General features: G+C 39.5%; 1 protein-coding gene across 3 annotated transcripts; it reads right to left on the bottom strand.

Moving 5' to 3' along the window:
- Window positions 1-253: 253 nt before the first annotated feature.
- wdr90 (WD repeat domain 90) lies at window positions 254-24,556 on the bottom strand. Of its 3 annotated transcripts, XM_044179397.1 has the most exons (43): window positions 24,211-24,555; window positions 23,932-24,023; window positions 23,363-23,539; window positions 22,896-23,034; window positions 22,568-22,738; window positions 21,923-22,049; window positions 21,221-21,288; window positions 20,794-20,906; window positions 20,398-20,631; window positions 20,148-20,210; window positions 19,970-20,038; window positions 19,736-19,846; window positions 19,383-19,528; window positions 19,209-19,266; window positions 18,815-18,933; window positions 18,172-18,333; window positions 17,907-18,037; window positions 17,356-17,472; window positions 16,609-16,844; window positions 15,548-15,684; window positions 15,004-15,134; window positions 14,540-14,670; window positions 14,107-14,268; window positions 13,561-13,689; window positions 12,608-12,741; window positions 12,467-12,507; window positions 12,249-12,374; window positions 11,070-11,231; window positions 10,871-10,953; window positions 10,684-10,786; window positions 10,140-10,261; window positions 9,426-9,582; window positions 9,067-9,257; window positions 8,761-8,929; window positions 8,386-8,509; window positions 5,773-5,944; window positions 3,888-4,010; window positions 3,437-3,605; window positions 2,957-3,087; window positions 1,855-1,998; window positions 1,151-1,267; window positions 948-1,032; window positions 254-818 (listed from the first exon to the last, which is right to left on the bottom strand). In XM_044179397.1, the coding sequence occupies exons 1-43, from the start codon at window positions 24,221-24,223 to the stop codon at window positions 661-663; spliced, it is 5,547 nt and encodes a 1,848-aa protein (XP_044035332.1). In that variant the 5' UTR covers window positions 24,224-24,555; the 3' UTR covers window positions 254-660. The 3 variants fall into 3 exon arrangements, with proteins under 3 accessions (XP_044035332.1, XP_044035334.1, XP_044035333.1); XM_044179398.1 differs by lacking the exons at window positions 254-818; window positions 948-1,032; window positions 1,151-1,267; window positions 1,855-1,998; window positions 2,957-3,087 and having other exon boundaries at window positions 3,438-3,605; window positions 3,888-3,960; window positions 24,211-24,556; XM_044179399.1 differs by lacking the exons at window positions 21,221-21,288; window positions 21,923-22,049; window positions 22,568-22,738; ... (2 more) ...; window positions 23,932-24,023; window positions 24,211-24,555 and having other exon boundaries at window positions 20,398-20,653.
- Between the last annotated feature and the right edge of the window lie 189 nt (window positions 24,557-24,745).

Below are 24,745 nucleotides of genomic sequence, written 5' to 3'. Positions count from 1 at the left end.
GGTAATTTGGGAGATTGTCATTCAAATTGGAAAGCCTGAAGTCTTTGTGACAGAAGGGAACTTTTGTGTCTTTTAACAAATGTTCTGAACAGTGCACCTGTCTCTCCACCAGAATGGTCAAATACAAATAATAAATAAAGTAAAAATACAAATGTCTTTGGCTGTAGCAGTCTCTCCTTTTGTATGTGTGCATGCACCATCCTACCATTGTTGGACTCATCATACATTACAGATTACAGTAATTACATTACAGTAATTTTACATGCTGCTTTTTATTTAAACCCCATCCCATCCCAGAGCAGCCCACAAACCATGATTCTATCTACCACTGAAAAACAGCAGACATGACAGCATCAGTATTCATACACAATCAAACTCACAGCAAGAAAAATAAATAGTCAAACATTAGAAGTGACTGGACACACAAAACAATCCCTTCAACATGTTAAAAATGGCTGTATTTTAAAACCGCACACATGAAACAAACTGCAATCTTACACAATGCTTCTCCACAAAGTTAAACTAATTCCCAAGAAATATTTGATTGATAAAAAAATATCTATGGAACGATAAAATCACATAAAGTAACAATATAAACTAGGCACATGTGAAAGGGGATAAACCTACAAGGTTTGAGGTTCAAAAACAGATCTGAGGCCCTCAGAGGCCCTGCACCTCCCACTGCAGGATCTCATTATAAGCCACAGTGAAAAGAAGCGTCCCAGAGGGAGAGAAGTGGCATGTCTGCAGTGAGTCACTGTGCTGCAGGAAGTCCTGGAACCTGCCGCTGGTCGACTTGATCAACTTCAACACTCGCTCTGATAAGAGATTTGACACATAGTGAGACATTAATTAGAAACATGCTCCAAACATACACTACTGAAATCTAATTTCTTTACTGGAACCATATGGAGATACATAAAAAAAGGAAAAAGACCCGAGTTTACCTTTTGATCCCACAGCTATGAGTTGACTCTTACAGGAGAGGCTGAAGCACGTGGCCCAGTGGGGCAGGGCAATCTTTTTTATTATCTGTAGTAAAAATATATTGTATGAGATTACACACAGACTTGTGGACATTCTGCCAGCAACATCTGCCCTGTACAGGTACAGGAAAAACCACAACACGGTGGTAGAGGAGCTGCGGTACCTGTTTTTTAGCCAGGCTGTAGAAGGACAGCTCTTTCTCTACTCCGTAGCCAGTATAGACCACCAGGCTGGGGTCTGCAGGGCAGAAGGCAGCCAGGCTGGGAGGTGGGCTGTCATCCTATAGCACAAAAGGTTTACAAATATATTAATGCGTAACAGTCAAACATGGACTGAGCTTAATTTTTTGCAGAGATTTCCAAAACAGGCTATAACAATATGCTGAAAAATATAAAAATAATAAATGAAACAAGCACATACATTTAGAATAAAATAGGCTGAACAGAAGTATTGTATACAAACATGCGTTAAGTACTAAGGGCTTAGCCAGTCTTTTTCCTGAGCATAGACCACAAAACGGACCTGAGGCTGTAATTTTGATCCGCAGAATTGCGTGAAACGATCAGCAAGAGTATGATGCAAACAGAACTGTGAACCACTTGTAACATTTTTGTTTCATAGTGCTACTTGTACCTTTAAAGATACAAATGTATTGAATGGCTAAAAGGTTAGGGGTTAAGTATCAGCCTTATAGCTAAATATTGAACTTTTAGTTTGCCAATATGTCTTTACTTAAGGGAGATGAAGTATCCATGAGCCTTAAAAAAATAAATAAAAAAGAAAGACAGAGATATACAGCAGCACTCAACATTTGGAGTGACATTTCTAGTCATTACCATGTACTGCTACTTAAAATTCAGACAGTACCCCAAAATAGGCCGGAGCAGGAAATGTCAGCCAGTCTAGCAGATCACACTTGTCCTTCCACCAATTGGCAGCCCACACACTGACACGTCTGTCAGCACTGGCAGCCAACCACATCTCGTTTCCTTCCAGCCCGAAATTCTTACACTAAGGATTACAAGATAACACAGCTTTAGACACATACTGATTAAAACATGTTATAAAATGCCACAAGAACCAAAGGAAGAATTTCTATGAGCACTTTTCCCCTTGCGTTTAAATAGCATCACATACGATCCATAACCTTGTACGTTGTATCTGCAGAGAGCTGATGAAAGGAAATTTCAGACAATTCTTTGTACTGTATGACGGCAGGCAGAAAACTTGTCAACAGCATTTGTACCGAAGAAGCCGAGTGTCACTGTCTTTCCCAACTAACATTATATGATGACAAGGTGTTGCATAAATGAAGTGCATTTAAAAACATAACTTCAAAACAAAAGACATGTATACCTATTCGGGAATAAAGACAGACTAAAATATATTCATTGCCTCTGATATAGGCAGTCAGGCTGGTATTGTTTCACTGTTCTGCCTAATAAGCATTATCAATTAAAGTTATTTTATAATTAATTTTCAAATAGATTCCATGTGGCTTTTTAAGACTGCACCCTGTTCATAAATGGATTGATGTCACTTGGAACAAAAATTTACATTAACAAGTAATGACCAATGACATTTTCATAGAAGAAAATCCATGTAACAGCAAACAGAAGTGATATGTTTTGTATTTGCCAGCAGTAACATCAGTTTAAAGTACATTTAAGAAGGAGCAGAGAGTTGACACGAGCTGTAGTATGCCTGAACATGCACAGAAAAGAGTGACATCTACTAAAATTCAATCTCCAGGGATAAATAACTCAGAGCACTGTCCAAAGTGTTTGACTGATGAGTGATTGCTGTTGTATAAACACCTCAGCAGTGCACTCTCAGGATCGTATTTTGTAGTCGATCACTGTAAATGTTGCTTATCAGGGGCAATTCTAACCTCTCTCACTGTTTCTATTGTGCTGCCGTGTTAAGCTCTGTTTAAGCTTCACTCCTTGGTCTGATTCAGTGAGCTGACCTGTTCATTCACACACTGGATGGTGTTAATAGGCGCTCCTTTGTGGTCCTTGATGACGCGGATGGTCGCTCCATTCACTGGGCTGCTGACAGCCACCAGACCATTCTTCCCTGCTGAAAGGATCACATGACCTGTAGGGGCCCAGAAACAGTTACAGAGCCAAACTGGATGAAACATAGCAGCTTTAATATAATGTGAAACTTATTGCCAGCACATGGGCTAGATCATGGGTCTTTGAATTCGAAAGGAAGTTCTTCTCCTGACTACTCAACTCAACAATAGTAACCTATTACATCAAACAAGTTAATTATTCTCTGGAGGAGAAATAAGTAGAAATAGACGGAGACAAGAAAGACAAAGTGGGGTGGCCCAAAAAATACAATTACAACATTTTATCATGAAGTAACTTCTGCAAAGCAAGTAGTACAGTCATTGTAAATACAGGAGATGCTGGTTTTTTGCACTGCTCTCCTCTCTCACCATTAGCAGAGTACTGGATGGCAGTGACAGCCACGTGATGGGGATGCAGCTTCATCTCCATCTCTGAGGAGGCAAGCCGGAAGATCCTCAGGGTCCCATCACTGTATCCTGCAGCCACACATGCACTGTCCTTACTGGAAGAAGGGCTCCAGCATACACAGCCACAGGCCTGACCCACGGAGAAAAACAGAAGGGGGTATTATTTAAAGGGTGTATGCTGTTTTGGTGCACAGTGGCTGTGATTGTACCCACCGGTGCCATTTTCCCACCTATCACCTTGCTTTTTAGCTTAAAAAAAAAATATATATAAAATATATATATATAAAAAATAAAAATATTCTGTTATATTTGTGTAATTTGTAAAAATTAGAAAAAGCATTCAGTTACTTTAGTTTACGCTGGACCTGACCCACCTATTAATTTAGAATATTTGTTAAGTGTATTCCCTCACCTGGTTGAGCACCTGGAACTGCACCACCAGTTCGTTGCTGGGGGCTGACCACACCCTCACACTGCCGTCCTCGCTGCAGGTGACAAAATGTTTCTCGTCAGGGCTAAACACCACATCATTCACCTGGACAGCAGAGAGGAGTACAAGCAGAGAATGAAGCCTCCTGTGTTTGAGTGTAGAGTTTTCGGTTGCCTGAACAAATGCAGTAACCTGTCCTGGATCACCATGTTAATTTTAGCAGCATGACCCTCGCTTCTGAAAAACACATCAAGCTAAATCCTTCTCATCTGGCGTTTTTCTGTGGTTCATACACTCTCCTGCTGCATTCAGAATTACTTATTTTCTTTTTTTTTTTTTTTTTTTTTTAAAGCTTTTCCTCTTGCCCCAATCAACAATTAATTTAAAGTACAGCATTGAACAGCCATAATGGTCACTTTGACCATTTTCAAATTTATGTGTGCAATAACTTTGTTGAATTAAAAAATACAATGCTGCTGGTACCTGACTTTTCCTAAAAGTGTCTGTATTTTCATTTAAAATGGTTTTTATATAAATTACACAAAAAGGCAAAGAAAATGTGATAATTTTTACCTATTTCGGCGAGTCGCTGTCATATTACCACAAGATTCTATTGTTATATTGTCGTGTGGTTGTCGATGCATCTTGGTTCCTTAGCAACTATCACTGTCATTGTAAATCCAAAGTCATTCTGTCATAACAAGTTGACAATAATAATTAGCAAGTCCTCTAGCAGGGCTTTCCACGGTCTAGAAGCTCTAATGGCAAAACACTTATTTACACATTTATTTGAGATGGTGCAAACCAGCGTTTTTCTACTCAATAATCAAATGTTCTCCTAGAGAACAGCAATGCAGCCATTACTAATGCTATTAGTTATATCTGAGTTTAACAAGTCTTAATGTCCTCCATGAAAAAGGTCTATTAGCGAGTTAGAGTTGAAAGAATATTGACTTGCCAACCTAGAGTTGAACAGTGCAATTACAGAAAAACCTGTATTACAAGAACAAGACTAAGAGTCTACAGCCATGCTAGTGGCTCTATGAGGACGTACTTAGGCACTGTGGTGCTTTGCGCTAAATGCTAATGTCAGCATACTAACATGCTCACAATGACAATGCTAACATGCAGATGTTTAGCAGGTATAATGTCTACCATGTTCATTGTTTAGCATGTTAGCATGTGTAATTAGCATTAAACACAAAGTACAGCTGATGCTGATGTATTGGACAAAATATAATTTTGAGATTACAATTCCTCATGAGGAGGACATGAATGTGTGTACAAAATTTCATGGCCATCCATCCAACAGTTGTTGATATATTTCAGTCTGGACCAAAACAGGCTGACCAACTGACATTGCCATCCCTAGAGCCACGCTTCTAGCATGGCTAAAAACGTCTACCTTTGGCTGGATTTTTCACCATAAAAATTTGTTTTAAAATGAGGAGGAAAAGATGTCGTTCACATTTCAGTCTGACTGGGCTTGGTAAACGAGATTTAGTGCAGGACACAGTAGCTCTTGGTTGGCATTTAGTAGAGCTCAGCAAAAGATACATTTTTCCAAATAAACTGAATTGGTAGTGATTCTATATTTGTTCACTACATATATTTTACTATTACGGCAATAGTTTTTGGCGGACATATAACCACAGAGAAGGGATGTGTGGACCACAGGCATGTCCATCAACCAATGAGGACAATGTTAATATATTATAAGGATCTGTTTTCAAACATCTTGTCAAAATTGTTGCTTCAAATGTTTAACACACTTATCTCCAACTTACAAGATGTATGTTCCAGCCCCTGCTGGAGACAAAGGATGTGCATATGGTTATTTTTCATTTCCCAAAGATCACACTGGTACCTTGGTCTTGTGCCCGCTGACCAGCCGGGTGCTGCTGTTGTCTGACCAGTTGATGTACCAGAGGGTTCCTGCTGTGGTGCCAACGATGCCCATGTCCATTGTGTTATCAAATGCTGCACTGACCGTTGTCCCATCCAGCATTATCTCCTGCTCCAACACCACCATGGTCCCACTGAAGGACAGACACAGGGGACCAAGAACAAAGAGCCTATTATTAAAAGGGGACATGACTTGAGGATGAGAGGGTAAAATATTCTCATTCTTTATCGGTTTCACACAATACACATTCACAGTGATGTTAATAGGTAGGTGTCCTGCGTCTCTGATGCATTCAAATCCGAAAGGACGCAGTAAACTCACTATCAATGTGTCTAGGCGACGCACCTTATTTTTCCCTGACAATGCTATATTTTGAACAACAAATGTGTTGAAATCATATAAATAAACTGAAGAAACCTTGCTGTAAAACTTGTGTAATCTATTATCAGGCTGTAGCCTCTCACCTGCTCTCTGCGTCAGGGCTGAGTACACACACAGACACACGGAGCGCAATTAGAACAGCAGAGAGGCGGTGGAGATTACTCGAGTTGACGACTTGACTATGCTCATTACTGTAAGTGCAATAAAAACTTCGCGAGTAAAAAGCCAATACATTATCGATACACCTGTTCAACAAGCATAAACATGTAAACATGTAGAAAGCGATATTTGAATTTAATCTGCTCTGTCCGCAGTCTGATCCACCAGCACTATGTTTACAAAAGCACAGCGCGTTAGCTCGGCTAATAGTGAATTGTTACAAACAAGCTAAAATGAAAGCTGTCTGTATGTAGTCTAACTGTGTAGCTTCGTTTGTCACGTATCTTAAAATTTGGAAAATTCTTGTAAACTTACTGCTGGCTGAGTCAAACCAGCCCCTTCTCCCTCTACATACAAGCTGTAACTTACCTGCAGGCAGTGAATTACAGCAGCAGAAGGAGGAGGACAGAGGACAGGAGGAAGGACTCATACTGACTGATGTCTGAGTTCTTTATTCTTTCTAAACTTCACTCAGTATTTTCATGTCAGGAAGATGATTTATTTTTTACATTTTAGATTTGTTTCCAGTGAGATATTACTGAGTTTATATAGTGACTTTGCTGTTGTAAACATTACTACTGCTGCTCTAGAAACATTGTTATATTTAAAATACAAAATTCTAATCCTTTCTATTCTTTTTTTAAAAGAATATCTTTTTTAAAAAGCAATTATTTAGTAATGAAAAAGAACCAACAAAAGTATATATAAGAGTAGTAGTATCGATAAAATCCTAATAATACCCATCCCTAAACACGAGTTAACACTACAATTTGTCAAAAAACACAAATTTTATTGATCACCTGTGGGTCCCGGGGACTGACTACATTGAAAACCTATCAACATCACTGCATATAGAAACTTTTTGTGCTTTTTTTTTTTAAACACATGAGAGCTTACTGCAAAGAAAAAAAAAAAAACTAAACACACCTTGTCATTGAGAGCCACCCACCCGAACTAATTATTTTCTCCGATTTAGAGACCCGCACCGGCATGGACATTTCGCACAACCTCTACCGGTCCCTGCAGGCTATATTGCAGATGAAATGATGTTGATCAGCGTGAGCTTTCCAGCTGATTTCTTTATTGTGTGTTGTATTGATGTATGTAGATTTTCTTTAATGATTTACTTGAATGATTAGAGAGGCTGCTGCCAGTCATTTTAAACATTTCCATGCACGCAGTAATGTCACAGCAAATATCATGGAACATTTATGCAGCAAAACTAAAAACTGTAGTTATAAACTTGACAGGACAGAGGAAACTCTCCAGAGGAAACAGAATTAAACATTTAGCATCTGAAATACATCTTTTGGACAGCTCTGATGGAGCTTAGGATTTATCAGGAGGACGGCTGTATGAACCTGGACTGTGTGTGTGACCTTTTGTAGAAGAACACAGAGGTAATTAACGTTAGATCTTGACCGATCCTGTCGGCGTGTCGGGAGATTGAAATAATCAATGAAGTTAAACAGCTGTGCCTTGTGTATAAATGCGCACAGCGTCTCTCTTAATGGGGAGAGGCATCACCCTATTTCACCAAAAACATTTATCTGCACCTTTATTCCTGTTTACAATCATTTACATGTGTTAAGAAATTACCAATGTGTATGGGAACTGACAAAAAAGGTAAGGCTTAAATTATGTGCTGGTGCACCTAAATTAACAAGTTAGGCGCATTAGTGCCACCAATGTATAAAGTTAGTCTGGAGCCCTGCATGATAATTAAGGTATTCTGAAATGTGCAAGACAGTGCAATATCTGTAGGGGATAAAAACAGGGAAATACTTTAAAAAAAAAAAAAAAAAAAAAAAAAAAGCAGAAATCATAAATAAACTATACCTTTATACCTATTTCCTTGCCCTTCTGCAGAATTTTATAGAAACTGAAATGAAACAACACAGGTGTGCCACTGTGTTCCTCTGAGTAAACTGACTCCGGACGGCATGTATGTATAGATCACACAAGATAATTGAAGAAAAGAGGCTACTGCCTAGATAAGACACAGGAAGAATCATAAGAGAATGAGCTACAGACCTGTCTTCCCCTTTGCGGACCTTTTCCTGAGGCTTCACGCCCTGTGCAGCTTCTACCTCCCACAGTCGCAACCAGCGGGTGTTGCTGCCTGTCAACAGACGGTTCCCTCGACACAGCAGAACTCCTACACCAAGAAACCATATCAATCCAATTACCATTTGTGGGAACCCAGGACCAAAATACATGCAAGCTGCATCACTCAAAATTCACTTCATAATTTCACTAAGAAAAAAAAAAGCATCTCCTTAATTAGATACAAGTAACTAGAAGAGAATAATTATAATATTTTTTCTGTATGAACCATTAAGAGTATTTAGCTAAAAAATATTGTTATCCAAACTAGATGGATAGAATATACAGAGGGTCCATTTGTACCGATCTCGCCCTCATCAGCTTCCCAGGTCATGAAGCAGCGCTGTGTGGTAATGTCCCAGACACAAATGTGGCCTCGATTGGTGGCGGTGAACAGAAAGGAGTCCATGTGGTAGCACAGAGCCGTCAGCTCCACATCACCCACCTCTGCTGGTGCTTTCACCCTCTGGACCTACAAGGGTGAAGGAGTGGTTAATCCATATGCATCACATGTTTTGATCCAACATAGTGGATCAGTGGATCTTGTTTTGTCAACTACACATGCATTCTTTACAAAATTATTAACTGTGTTTTTCTGTGGTCATTTACCTTGAGGTCTACATCCAAGCCATGCGTGCAGATGAAGCAGAAGTAAACCCCTTGGCTGCCCACACAGGCCAGCTGGCTGGCTGCTGAGGGGCTGAAGGCCGCGTCATGGATCGGTCCTGACACACTCAAACTGGACAGCAGCTGGAAGGTCTTACTGCTCCACAGAGCCACCTCTGGGTCAGAAAAGTCTCCTATGGGCGTTTGGAAGAATCAGTGCTCAGTAATAGCAGTCTCTTGATTGGCCCTAGCGCCATTTTCTGTATTTTAATCAATTGTGTCAAGTTGTGAAAAACAGCAAGTTAAAATTTACAGTAAACGCTCATGACTAATGGATGCAATCCTAATCAAATTTTACTGACCAGCAGAGAGAAAGAAGCGATCATCCCTGGAGAAAGCGAGACTCTGCACCGCCCCCCTGTGGTATGAAATGGTATTACGACAAGTTCCATTCTGGACGTCCCAAATGCAGATGATGCTCCTGCTACCATTACTGCCGCCAGCTGCTGATGCCACAGTCTGGACAGGAGGAAACAGACACAGAGCACCTTCATTTTAATTTATGATTCCATAAGACACAGGATCCATGCTGAACATGAGAAAATAGCCTGTAAAACTTGAGACTAAATTTTTAGCAGTAAACTTTTACACAAATATTTTTTTTTACTGCATTTTCAGATAACCATACAGCGGCATGCATTAACAGATAAAATAAAAGGTAAGAGGTAGATGATCATGCTACTGTAAAATGACTCAGAATGCGCTGTCTGAGGGCACACTGGGTCATGTTGCTTTTCCCAGACAACTCAGAGCAGTAGTTTGTCCACCACCTCAACACACTGCTGGCTGACGGTGATACCTTACTTTGGCTTAACAGTGTTACCCATAGCAACATCACCAGCTGCACCCACACAGTTTAAAAATATACCTACAAAGTTCAAAATCATGTTAGGAGGACCCGAAAGACCTGAGTAGACAGCGACATGACCTTTATGGCATTATTTCCACATCGATGCCGTATTTACTGTTTCAAATCACTGTTATATAACTGTAAAGTCTACAACTATGAAAAGTACCTGTGCATCATTTGTGACTGCAAGACAAGAGATCTCCTCACTGTGGCCCTGCAAGTGTCTCTGACTTCCTGTATGAAGGTACTCCACCACCACCACACAGCCACACGAGTATGCAAACAGACCTGCAAAAGAAATCATTTGCTGGATAGGGCAAAACAATAACCAGCCTTTTTTAACAGCTGACATAAGTGATAGTGTTTTGTGTATTTAATTTTTTCAATTTTGCTATTCAGTCTAGCTTTAGTCAGTATTCAGTATGTAGCTATAGTTTAATTTTATTTGTTCAATGTTCAAGCTATAGTTCATATCTTAACCTTAATTAGACTGAGACTAAACACCAGCAACAAGCTGCTAGAAAAATCTATTTAAAAAACAACAACTATATATGCATAAATTCTCAAGTGAGCCTCACGTCATGACCTCATGTGTTCACTGCTCACAACAACTAAGCACTTTGATTTGACAACCAACATTTAAGGGTTCCCAAAAAATTATTTCCACACAGTTTTTGTTTTACTTTTTCTTTTGAGTATATTATGATGACCTTGGTCAGGGCTCCACACCATGTTGCCACGGCCATTGCCATTGTAGCCAATCACTGCTTTCAGCTTTATGCCCTCTTCTCCTGGCTGGGGAGCCACAGCAGCCTGTATCAGAGAAAACATTAAGATGGGACAGCAAACTAAAACACTCAGTGACTACAGTCTATCATTATACAAAGTGCTATTTACCTGATCAAGAGTGGAGGTCTTGAAACGTGGGATAAAGTGCCTGTAACAATCAGGACGTACTGGCTGCTTCCCTATCAACTCAACTAAATGACAAAATAAATAGCATTAATTAAAAAATAAAGGATAAAGGTCATAAAGGAGAAAAAACTACAGAAAGTCAGTTCACTGTTAATGCTGAACAATGCAGTGGGGCACTTACCAGCCTTATGACTGGTATTCAGGGGAGACGTGTTGACCAGCTCTGTGACCTTGAGGAACGAGACTGCAGGTCTGGGGTCAGTGGAAGGACCTGAACCAGTGGCTGGGACAGGAACAGTTGGGATAGTTGGGGTGTCATCACAAATAGACAAGGAGCCCAAAGCTGCAGGAGGGAAAATATGACTGAGGGTGACAATAAACCTAATCATCAAGTCCCTGCATCCACTGAAGACCTCTGTTATAGCCATTAGCAACAAATACATTCTTGATACAAGTGTTGCGTGTAAATGTTGGTGTTGCTAAGCAACTACTAAAAAATATGTTTGGGGCAACCTGGTAAACTCCAGCATGTGGATGGTCAGCAAGCCTCTTTGCCTGTAACAGCTGGCAAAAGCAATCTTCAATGACAGCTGGTCATTTTTTAGATATTTATACATACAGTAGGTACATATGCTATGTACTGTTAAAAGCAGGGGAAAAAATCATCTTATTTTATTCTGACTTTTCTGTTGTAAATCCATACACCAGGGTGGCATACTCCTTGTATAGGCAATTAAATCAACAATGCCATGTAAACAATTCAGGGGCAAATTAGGCTTCAGCAAGAGATGCAACACCTGAGGAGCAAGGTTTTTCCTCTTTTAGTTCAAATGGTAATCGAATGGTAAGTTTGTTTCCAGCTGGAGTGTGATAATTTATTTTGAATGCTGAGGGAGCATGAATCTTTCTTTCTTGCACTGCTCAAAACAACAACTCTGTCAATACACTGTCTAAAGTCTACTAACTAAGAAATGGACTAGTCAATCATGCATTAAGATAAAAGCCTAGGGAGAGGCATTTCAACACATTTCAAGGAATTTGAGGCAAGGTTACCAACACTAATAACACCTAACTCACTGAAAATTCAAGATTTGGAGATTCCTAATGTATAGGTACAAATCTACTCTTTTTAGCTACTGAAACTGTGTGAACTCATCAAGTTATTGCTAAGTTATGAACATCGGGGCAGATTTATGTAAACACATCTTATATCTCTCATGCAACTTGCAATTGGTCAGAATTGAAAGACATTAGCTATAAATGTCTGCGCAAAAGATTTTTAGTTTTGACAGCTAATCATACAGTTAACAATAGCTAGGAAGTGCTGGTGGGTAATTTAAAATTGAAAAAGAGAACTCACCCCCCTGGTCAACTTGGTCAAGGGTGCTGACGTCCAGTCGTGGTGGCGGTGAGGAGGGGAGGGGCGCTGTCTGTCGAGGCATCCCATTGGACAACTGAACTCCACTCACTTCAGCATCTGGTTGAACTGTTACATAAAAACACACGACTAATTTGAACATTTGAATCAGGTAAATCTTGTATTATTGTAGCATGACTATGAACTCTAAATGAAGTTACCTGATTGAGGAGCTGAGATGTAGCTTACTCTGAGAGGTGAACTGGGAGTGAAGACAGTGTATCAGACATTTACCAATAAAACTTACCAAGTGTAACACAGACATTAATAACAAGATGCAAATATGCAACAGGGATTATTACCGGCTGTCAGTCAAATAGTCAACAGGATGTGCCAGGAAGTCCCAAAGGAATATGGCATCTCCCACTGAGACTACGCCCAGTTGGTCAGGGGTGAAGCTCACCTGGCAGATGGGTTGACTGTGGCCTATGAACATCTGGTAGAGAGAAACACCTGTATCAGTTACTACTGACACATCATAAACTACTAATACTCCTACTGCTAAATTAAATTAAGACTTCTATGATAATGATGAATGCAATGTTTTACCACATAACTGTACAATTGTAACTACTCTTATGATTTTATTACTTGCACAGAAATTACAGTCAGACAGGAGTGTGAAATTACCTGACCTGTGATGGCATAATCACAGAATACACTGAAAGATGTACATGTTCAACAGTAAAATAACTTGTTTGTAGAGCACAAATGATTAGTTGAATAATTAATTAGAATTAGAAAATCAACTGGCAACCATTTTGATAATCAAATAATCGTTTTAGTAGTTTTTCAAGCAAAATTGACAAAACACTTGTTTCAGTTTCTCAAATGTGAATATTTGTTTGTTTGGGTTTTGGACTGTAAGTCAGACCAAGAAATTCAAATCTGTCAACTTGCACTTTGGTCCATAAAAAAAACACACGCAAAAAAAAAAAAAAAAAAAAAAAAAAAAACAGAAAATAGTGAAAAGGCCCATCACTAAATGTTCCAAACTATTAATCAATTCATCTAGAAAATAATCTGCAGATTAATTGGTAATGAAAATGTCTGTTAGTTTCCTGCATACTGTACTTGCTTTCACAAGATGTTTTAATTGTAAATTTGTGTGCATTAAGTACTTTGCATTGCATTCAGTCACATTGCTTATTTGACTAATACATAAGGCAGTGACAGGGACTTTCTATAGTTTATATTCCAATCGATAGTAGTCATTCTAAAAGATATACATTTTTGAACTGTTTTTAACAACTACCTGTGAGTTAATATCGAGCTGCATGTTATAATCCCACACTTTCACAGCATTGTGTCCTGCTGTCAGCAGGAATCGACTGTCCTCACTCACAGCCAAGGACGCGCACTGGTGTTTGTGCACCTTAGACACCTGTCAGGAGGACAGAAATCCAGTCAGAAACAAACACTCCACCATACCGTTGAAGAATCAATGATTGTGTAGAGACAAACTGTACATATCAAAACTCTTACTACTGTTACTGTCCTGTTTCTATTTACATACATATTTTCCACATTCTTCTACCCCTGTGAGCTTCTTGTTATGTAGTGCTATCTGGCTCCTGATTTGATCTCAACCCAACAACCATCTTCTAACTGTTCTCAAAAGCCAACTACTTTTTCCTCCAAATACAATTAGAACTATGCCATATCATAGTATTTGACCTTCTAGAATGGACTATACATGCTCAGCATGTGAATGTTGGATCTCGGACCCTCTCAACAAGTCATTTATAGGTTTTCAGTATTTAACATGGTCAGCTAATGTGTTAAGGTTCAGCAGTGTTACCTCTCGGAGCAGACGGCCTGTCTTGGTGCTAACCCAGAGGATCTTGTTAGCAGATGTGGCTACTAACAAGTGTTCAGTGGAGGCCGGAGAGAAGCAGACCTTTATCGCAGAATCAAGACGGGGGCTCTCTACGTCCAAAATACTCACATCTACATGGAGCAACTAGATAGAGATGGAATGGGTCACATAAAGTAAGAAATAGGAACCTATAGCAAAGCAAAGACCTCCAAAGTTCAGGTGATATGATGAATATATTAATTGGTCAAAATGGGAATCTTACAAACATATAGGTTATTCTTAGGTACATCTTCTGTATGGTATATGATTTTGGGATGCTGCCTCACCACTACTTCCTAAAGTGAAATCTGATTGTAAATTACCTGAGCAATGCGACAAATGGCATGGTGCTGAAAGGTGACAGTGTGCAAGATACCTCGTCCAAGGATCGCGAGTCAGCGATGGTGACAATGTACTCTGAGGGACCAACAAAAGCCAGACAGCAGCTGTCACTGCTCACTGTGAGGGCGTCTGGAGCGCGCTCAGTGCCTCGGGCCACCACATTACCTAGCCAATCAGGTACAGAGTGAATCAAACAACAGTGATGTTGAATGTGACTGCCTGCTATGCTAGCTTGTGTCTGTAATTGGAACTGGTAAGCTATTGAGTAATTCCCTATATCAATTGCTAATACACAATATATAAGTATTGTGTATGCATTATCTCATAGTGTTGTTAATTGCATAGAATCTATGTAATGGAATACCTAACTAATAAAATTAGATTGCATTAATGTTTTACTATATGATTAAGCTGATTTAAGTTCACATTTCACTGATAAGTGTAACATATGATGTACTGAAATTAGCTTCAGGTGTGTTTGTGCTTGTGTCTACATACACACAACTCTGATCACATTGTGGTCTTCCTCAGAGGCGTTATAAAGTGCCAGAGAGCCCTGGGAGTCGGCACTGTACATGAACTCCCCATCCGGAGAGAAGGCAAGACCCACCACTTCACCTCTGTGCTGCCTATAATATATATATATATATATATATATATATATATATATATATATATATATATATATATATATATATATATATATATATATATATATATATATATATATATATATATACACACACAAACAAACATACAGAGAAACAAGAGCACAATAGCAGTCATTACTTTCTCTTGGAGGACACACGCTAAAGGGTTAGTACATCAAAACAAACAAGAATTTCCCAACTTCATTTGAAAATGCAGTCAAAGCTGCGTGTTTTATATATATATATTAAATGTGCCTCTTAGAGCTGGCCCACAACGAAGACTGGCCGAGGTGGGAAGAATTGTATCTAGCTGTATTTTCCAGCTTTTGGTATCCAAAAAAAGAACTGCAGCAGCTGATGGAGCTGGAGCTTTCACATTAGTTTAGACGTACTTGTGCTCAGTCAGCATCTTGGCACTGGAGATGTCAAAGACTCTGACGATGCCAGAGCTGAAGCCACAAGAGAAGACCTGCTCGCTGGGATGGAAGGCCACTGAGCAGGGGCTGTCCTCTGACACAAAATCATACAACTAAGCACAGGAGACAACAACAGATATTTAGTTAAATAGTAAATAAGCCAATGGTAAACCAATGGTAATGTATACAGTGACAATTTCTTTAGTTAAAAGAAAAGAAAGAAAGAGAAAACAAGTTTAGAATGCAGTTACTTAAATTAGTTCCTCCAAATAATTTGCTTTGTGGTTTAGTTTGCTGTTGGGGAGTTGGGAGTGTATAGTAAAATAATATCAGTATCTTTAAAATTTGTTTTATATCTGACTGTTAAAGCCCTTATGTGTAGCATTTGATCATTTCTGACTTTGGGGACACTGAGAATGAAGGGCTGAAAGTAGTACATGATCTTACACCAATTTTCACCAGGATTGTTACATTTTTCTGCAAACAAAAACTTACGCCATAAGTTTAATTTAAAAGATGCTATAATCCTCAATCACAGGAAAGTTGCCACAAAAAAATAAAAAAAGCATTCAGCAAAAACATTTCCTGAAAATCTGCAACACTGAATCCATGAATTAACACTGTGGTGTCACATACAGTACTGCAGTCTTACAGAGAAAACAAGGAGTTTGGAGTTCAGTTTTGCCAACAAACGCAGACAACCTTAACAACTATTGGTCCTTTTTTAAAGCACAAAACAGTCTGACAGGGAACAAAAACAGAGCCTTGCATGGCCTTGAATCAACAGAGAAAGGACATCGGACAAAAAGCCATTGTCCAGTTTTTCTACAGTGAGACTGTGTACATAGATTTGAGCTTTCAGTCTGGTTCAAAAAATGTAAATACTGTTAAATTATGAAAAGATTAAAAGGATTTCACTTGAGGCCTGCTGAAACATGGTAAATATTAATAAATAAAGCATTCAAATAGTAGGATCTGATGATTATAAAGGAGGTAAAAATAGCTACTGAAAACATGTAAATGTGGTGTTGATTGACCTGATGCAAGGAATCCATATTCCAAATTCGCACTGTGCCATCGGAAGAAGCTGTTGTGAGATGCCGACGGACGCCATCCACACTGAATCCAAGCACAGTGTCTGTATGTGACCTCATTAGTGTGTTGTAACCACGGCTGCTCACATCAAGGAAACCTAGGTTACCAGTAGAGGTGCCTGCCAAGACCTGAAGGCTGTCTGATGAGACTGACACCAGGCTCACAGGTCCCTCATGCTCTGGAAAACAATGACAATGAGATATCCTCCAAATAGATTGTTTGGTCTGTGTGAGGATGTAAGAGTGCACATAAACATCTCATATTAATGGATATGAATGTCAGTACACAAATGTGATGACAGCCAAAAACAAATAATGTATACATATGTCAGGTTTGTTTTTATTACTATATTTTCTATTATTTTAAACAACAACAACCTGGCTTGTACTACCAAAATTTAGCAAAATTCATTACGGTGCTACAGCAGAGAAAGAGGCTCTTTTAAAAGTCATTAAAAGTTAATGATTAAAAATTGTGTGTTCATGTATGTTTAAATATTTGTAACGTTGCTGCCCTCTGCAGAGGTGAAAGACAACTGAAATGATGTTGATGATGTTCCAACGAGCTATTTTTAAACTGAGTTTACTGGCACTGTCAACCAGGACATATGCAACCTGACAAACGCCCCCCTGTAAACTAGAAAATGACTAACTAAACATACAAGAACTAAAGATTATATCACTGCCTACCAGCCTCAAGGAAGACGGCAGAAAAATCAAGGGGCCAGAGCCGCAGGAATCCATCTTGAGAGCCCGTGGCACAGAATGATGAGGACACACTGATACTGTTGATGGCAATGCCTAAACCTGGGACACACACACACACACACACACACACACACACACACACACACACACACACTTGTTTCACTATCCCTGTGGGGGACAGTCATTGACATAATTATTTCCCTAACCCCTTACCCTAACCTTAACCATCACAACTAAATGTCTAACCTTAACACTTACCCTAACTTAATTGTAACCTATACCCTAAAACCAAGTCTTAACCCTCAAAAAGCAGTCTCTAACTGTGGGGACAAAAATTCCCATGGGTCCCCATGGGTTAGTGTGCATTCAGTTTAAAGTCCCCAACGGCATATCAGAACATGACACACACACACACACACAGACACAACTTGATTTCCTCACAGGCCCTTTATAAAGTTTTTCCCTCTACCCAACCGCTGCTCTAAACTACTAAATAACAAACATTTTCTCTCTCCGATTGATTTCAGACACACCTGTGTTAAAAGTCAATTTCTCCCTGCGGCTTGCATGCTGCTGCTGTGCAGGCAACAGCCTTCTGACATTTCTGATAACAACTCTGCTGTAGTCGATTTCAAAGATATAGCCACTCCGACTGCTGGCAAATCTATGGGAAGACAATCACATAGGAAAAATGGTAATCTTTTAATAATAACATTTTCCGTGGATTTGGATTAGATTCAAACTTCTTCCACTGCTACGTAAACCTGGATGGTTTCAGTGACTGGTTTGCTCACTCACAGTGTTCGATCATCAAGATGCTGATTGGATGAGTTTCCCTCCTCAAAGGCCACATCGGTGAAGTCCATTGAATGGTATTCACCCAGGTTCACTGGACAGGAGCGCAGCATCCCATTCCGCACTCGCCACAGACGAATGTTGTCACGACCACATGACACCATCCTGAAACCAGCACACTTACAGATTAACCCATGGTCTCAGAGTTCATATTTATTGACACGCCACCAAGAGGCCCATTTCTTTCCTGCTCCTAAAACCTTTTCACCTCTCCCACTCTCTCACCAAGGTCTTCGACACCTTCCTGAACCTGACACAGGAGGTGAGTGTGAGTGGACTGAAACCTGTAGGATTGACAGAACTCTTGTTGCAGAACTCCTCATTCTATAAGGAATGTGTGAGAAAATAAATGTCTATCCTATATTTGCTACAGACCTGATACAGTATATGTAGAATGTGTCATGTGTGGATCATTGGCTGTCAACATTGTTAGATAAAACAGAGCAGAAGCGCCAATGTCATCAACATCAGGTCAACAGATGGACGGACATGTGCACATAAATGTTCCAATATGCAAACATGCACTGTTGCACAAAAGAAATAATCAAATACACAACCAAAAATACAAAGAGAGAAGGGAGGGTACCTTGTATCATCAAAGAAGGCAACCTTCAAGGTGTAGATGTCCACATCTGTGTGTGCTTTGGCTAACATGGTCACCTCTCCACCTTTACTAACGTTCATAGTGTTCCACACCACCACCATCTATGAAAGGTTGAATTAGGATGACAAACAGAGACAGTCAGCTTGCAGCTTTGCTGAGTCATAGACTCTAATAAGGGAAGCAATTTATAGCATGTCATTTAAAATTATATCAGTCTAAGTAATGATATGAAGTGTTGCTTGGCATTTTTTCATCTGGATCTAGTGATGTCCATGGGTCTCTCTACAGTGCAGCTGGTGCTAATTGCCTTCATGCACAAATTAGAAACTAAGGCCTTGAATTTTCATGCGAGAAGATTTGCATTTGTGACGCTTACTGTTTTACTATGGCTGTCTTTACCCACTCCACAGAGAATACCGCCGCCGTATGAGAAGCTTCAAAATGGAAAGAGAACAAAAAAGAGTGAACAGTGTTCAACATAAGCAAGACCTCATTGTACATGTAAGATAACTGTTTGTACGTGAGAGCATGTGTATATGCAGTTGGTTACCTAAGAGAGGATAATGAATGAGCATGAATCCTAAACATGGCCAGACAATTTCCTTTGTGGTAGTTCCATACGCGAACTACACTGTGGTTGCCAGTTTGTGCTGAGGCCAGCAGTGTTGTGTTGCCATTAAAAGCCAGTGCAGATACCTACAGAGACAACACATGGACAGATGTTCATTCAGTTTCTGTAATGAATACACATACGAATTCTCTCTCTTTACTGAATGCAACTGCATTAGAAGGCCAGGAATTAGGTGAATCACCAAAATACCATATTTAGAATCAGCTGTGCCATCCTACACATTGGAAGAGATTCTGCTGCAGAGGTAGCACAACACATCACAGCTCATTTACCTTATCAGTGTGGCCAATGAAGAATCTCTGCTTGTTAGAGGATATCTTCATAGAAATGATAATTGCGTGACATGGATACACCACTGCATCACCCGATTTGGTCCAGAGCGCCTATAGCGTAATACAGTTCAGCTGTTAGACCTCAATTAGTCGTTGATTTAATGCATTTTATTTGTTACCTTCAAAATGTACGTGAAGTCAGTCTGATAAGGGTTGAACTCTAAATGAGCATACACATTTTGTAGTGGCTCCTCCAAAGCCAATGATTTGATTGAGCCTGAGAATCGGGTCTGGAAGCAGATTCTAACAAGGAGAGCAGAAAAGGTAAAGGCAAAGATTTGTAATGAGCTCTTAAACAAATGATGTCTCAGCAGCTGGTTTCATTACAATCTCCACTGTCCTTTTCTCTTACCTGCTGTTTGGTTTCTTTGGATGATGATAGATGTACAGGATGTGGAACAGGAGTGCAAACAAACTGAGGATATAACAAAATCAACAGTGTTTCCAATACTGCCACAAAACTTTACAAGGCATCACAGAGTCAAGGACATGCATTGTGCTGAACATGATGTACAAAAAGAGAGAGGAATGTGGGATATAATGGGTTTTATTATGCTTTCAAGTTAGTTTGAATGTGCAATCTAATCAGTATGAAGCTTCACCTCTTCTTCACTCTCCTCCCCATGATTGCTGAAGCCGTCCTCAGGATGCACATACACGTGAACTCCCTTGTCATCAGCACAGGGTGGCCTGGATGTGAGCTGGTGTGAACTGGAGCAAGTTGACTCCTGCTGATGCTGGTCATCATTATTGCAAAGCCCATCATCCATCTGGTGAGTGGAAACTAAACCCAGCTCAGGTATGCTGGTCACCACGGGGGTTTGATTTCTCGGGAGCTAAGGAAACAGAAGAAGAAAACTGGAAAAAAACAATATAGCAGCCTGCTAAAAAACTTAAGGCTCAAGCTAAGCCATCTTCTGTATTTTCACAGACAAAATTCAAGCTGATTGGAATCATGAAGACTTGATTTAAAACGTACTAAATGTTATCAGTCTTACTGATTTTGGAGTGGTGATCTGCTGGATGAGGGACACGCGGTCCTGAACTGGTTTGCTGAGGTTGACACATCGAGACTCCTCTCTAATAGGGCTTCTTTGGTTGGAGACACATCCTGGGAAAGAAAGGGATATGAAAGTCAGTCATCTACAATACATTCCTATTAGGATTAGTGATTAGTGTGTAGGATAAAAGAAAAATGTATTTTAAAAGATCCAATGGCTCTAATTTACTTTGATGAATAAATAATAAAAACAATTTAAAAAGTAAGAGCAGAATGAAAGAAATTATACAAGAATAATGGTGCAGAAATTGCAAAAACTAATTAGAATTTCTTGTAAAAGCAAGTGGAAAAAACAGACTTTTATTTTAATGAAAAAAAAAAAATGAGCCAGAGCCAAAGATGTGGGTTCAGATTTCATGACTTACTAGCCTCAGGCCAGGGATTGCCTTTTTGAATGGAGTCAAAGGGTAACTTTGTTCCTTCTGAGGGAAACCTGTTGGGGAAGGACAAGATGAGGGATATAGCAGTACACTTAATAATCATTATTGAAATATCATTCAATAATAATGATGAGACTGCAGATCTTATTTCATTCAAGTGCTGTTTTGAGCAAATACAAGTGGTCTGTCATATATATTTGCAGGTAGTGTCTTTGTAATATCAAGAGGAAAAATCCACCCTTAAGATACTCTTCTTTGGCTACATGCCCATGTGTTAACAATCTGAAGTGTGTACCATTATTTTGTGAATGTTGTATTTTACATTTTTGGTGTACCCACGCTGCCATATTACATTTTTCAGAATGACTCTCCACATGGATTTCTTCCTGTATAATAGATGATGATGTTGGTACAAAATAGTCAACTTGGGTGAGAGGCTGACCTGACCACTTTACAACAAAAGCTCACATTTACAAACATTTTAGGCAGTTAAATCTCTGTTAAAGATGCATTGATACAATCATCACATTGTGAAATTAAGTCATTGTTTCACTAGTTACCTAAATGGGGATAAACACAACAAAACACTACCAAACATTATGGCCCCAGAAATGAGGAAAAAGTACTTAAGGGTAGATTTTGCTTCTAGCACAATTCCAGTGATGTTCTCAGATGAGGTTAACGTACCTGATGTAATCATAGAGGTCATGCCAGGAGCCTCCCTTGGGCACAGGAAATGACATGTCTCTGGGCATAGGACCTGTTCCCTGAGAAGAGGCCAGACCCATCAGCTTGGCTTCACTGAAGGAAACTCCTGTTGAAAGAGAAAATTGCACAAGTAGATGAGAAAAGTAAAGATGTCATACATGCACAAAGAAGACACTATGTAGTTTATTGAGAAATGCAGTCTGACTGAACCTGACACAGAATGATAGGTATGTGAAGAACATATTTTTTTTACTAAAGGATTTTAAGTGCTCTCAAAATATTCTCAGTATTCATTGTATTTTACTGAGGGAGATGGTCCCTGAATTGAGTGGTTTGAATAAGCAAGGGTTTAAGATTGACAGGGCTCCAATAATTAAGCCATACTTTTCGAGTCTGTGATAATGAAAAACACTGTCGTCATTTTTTTTCTATATTGAAGCACTAGAACATTTTTGCATTATCCTCATGACATCACCTCAAACTAGGAGAAAACCACCAGTAGTATTCACATATAGACATGAAGTGTACATATATAAATATACATATTTATGTTATTATCACAAAAAGAAAGAAAATGCAGCCATAGTTTTGAGGGGAAATTAAACTTACTCAACCGAGTCTCACCTGGATCTAGCAGCAGGTCACTGGTAAACATGTTTTTCACTGTCATGTTGGCACAAAGCTTGATGCTCTTCAGGTGACTGTAGCAGCGGTTGAGGTAGACAGAGAGTGTGTACTGCAGATCCAGCATCAAACAGGTCCAACGCACTGAAGTGGGCGCTGGACCCACCAAACCTGGACCACATAAACACAAACACTGCGAGTACTGTAGCAAAACATGCAAGATTATTTAGATTATGCACAAAAGTACAGCGAATTATCAAAATATATGCATACAAACAATAGCTCATGTCTACATAAGTATGGTTGTTTGTGTGTGCATGTATTTTACCATGTCTTGCGGATTTGGCCGTGCTTTCATAGATTGAATCCTTTGCAGCTCCGCACAGGAACGGAAACTGAAGGCAGGTAGCTGTGGACTTGAACTCTTTGAACATGTTGGAAAAGGAGATACGGACCACCCGGCCCTCCTACACATCACAGCAAACAGAGAGAGAGGAAAAGAAAATGTCTTCCTTCTTAAAGAAAAAAAACTAAACAAAAAAACCTATTTCAGTCAGTCTTCATATACACCATATGTGGTGTATGTATGTATCCTATCTTTGAAATCTCAAATAATTACAAAAAAAAGCTAAAAAGGCAGAGCTGTGGATTAGTATCCTGATGGATTTCAAAATAAACTCCAGTCACATGACTGTCAATACAAAAATAAAAGGACTTAACATAGATATATAAACACTCTTGATTTCATCACACATACACATGCCCAGGATAATCCAATAAAATCAGGTCCAATACCTCAGCAGAAACATCCAGGTGGACCACAAAGTATTTGCCAGCGGTGGGTCTGAAGAGAAGGTAGAAGTAGCGCCCTGTCAGGCCCAGAGACTGGTTGCTGTTTTTGGGTACCAGGATGTAGCTGTTGGCAGGAACAGGGCCCCTGATCTGGAACACTGAACACTTCAGTGTCTTGTTCTGGGGCGGGGGGATAGTGGACATAAAGTAAACTAAAAGTTAAAAGTGATATTCCACCCAAAATCAATCTCCCTGTTTAGGCTGGAAAGTTGTCGAGGACTGAGACAAAGGCTGTTTATTTAGTCAAAATATTACTGTTGGGACATAGTAAGCCTACAGATGGAGGGCAGATAAGAAGATTAACTTGAAGATTTGTTTTGAAAAGTTATTACGGAGGGTTTGACACTTTTTTCCTGAGTGAAAACTGGTCACTATTGGAATCCTTTGTAGCCGAAATTCAAGCACTTTTTACAGCCACCTTTCAAGCCCACAGCGATGTTTAATATTCAAAAGACAGTTTGGGGGTAAAGTATAACTTTAAATATCACAATTATATTGCGTAGCAAAGTTACCGTGTATGATGACACATCCCCCTCTTTTGCCGACCTTTTCCACTCTTCAACTCTGACATGTTTGAATATGTTGACATAAGGATGCTGCCAACCTGCGAAGTCAAAACAGGGTTCAGTAACGTTAACAGTTTAGTTAACGTTAGACTTTACGGCAATAAGTTAATTATAACAACATTAACTGTTATTTCAAGTTATGGCTTCTATCTCCGTCTTTGTTGTTGCATAATTTGACGTATCCATACCTAGCGACTTAAATTAAAACTTTAAAGCTAATTTTACCTTTGGAGGCCATTGATATCGCAAATGGGAAATCCACCTGTTGATGTCTCAGTCTTGCTGCAACTTGTCAAAGCTCGAGCAGCTAACTTAACTTTAGTGTAAATTTAGAGATGTTAGCTAGCAAACAGACAGCTAAATGAGCGGGGAAAGCTCCATCTCCGTTTCCCAGAGGTCAAAACGGTAAAGCATATTGCTTCACATCATTATGAGATGTGAGAGATTTTCCAGTTCTCCCGGGTACCAAGTAAACAATAGTTATGATTTGACATCAAGAGCTTAGTGTAGCAGTTATAGCCTTCCCGCTCCAGCCTCCGCCGTTGCCAATGACTGCACCACGCTCGTGACGTCTGTGTGCGTTGCTTTCCCTAGCGCTTCTGGGTAATGACGTTCATAACGCAAAAGGAATACCGAAGAAAAACTTTGGCAATTTGGAATATGAGAGCAGAAAGGCTATAAATTACTACCCAACATATGTTGCAAAGAAGAAACTGCATATAGTTCTGGTGTAGATTAACTTTACAGTTTGAAATTTACA

This window comes from Siniperca chuatsi, linkage group LG20 (assembly GCF_020085105.1).
Source record: "Siniperca chuatsi isolate FFG_IHB_CAS linkage group LG20, ASM2008510v1, whole genome shotgun sequence".
Taxonomy (NCBI): domain Eukaryota; kingdom Metazoa; phylum Chordata; class Actinopteri; order Centrarchiformes; family Sinipercidae; genus Siniperca; species Siniperca chuatsi.
This window is presented reverse-complemented; position numbering and strand designations above follow the sequence as displayed.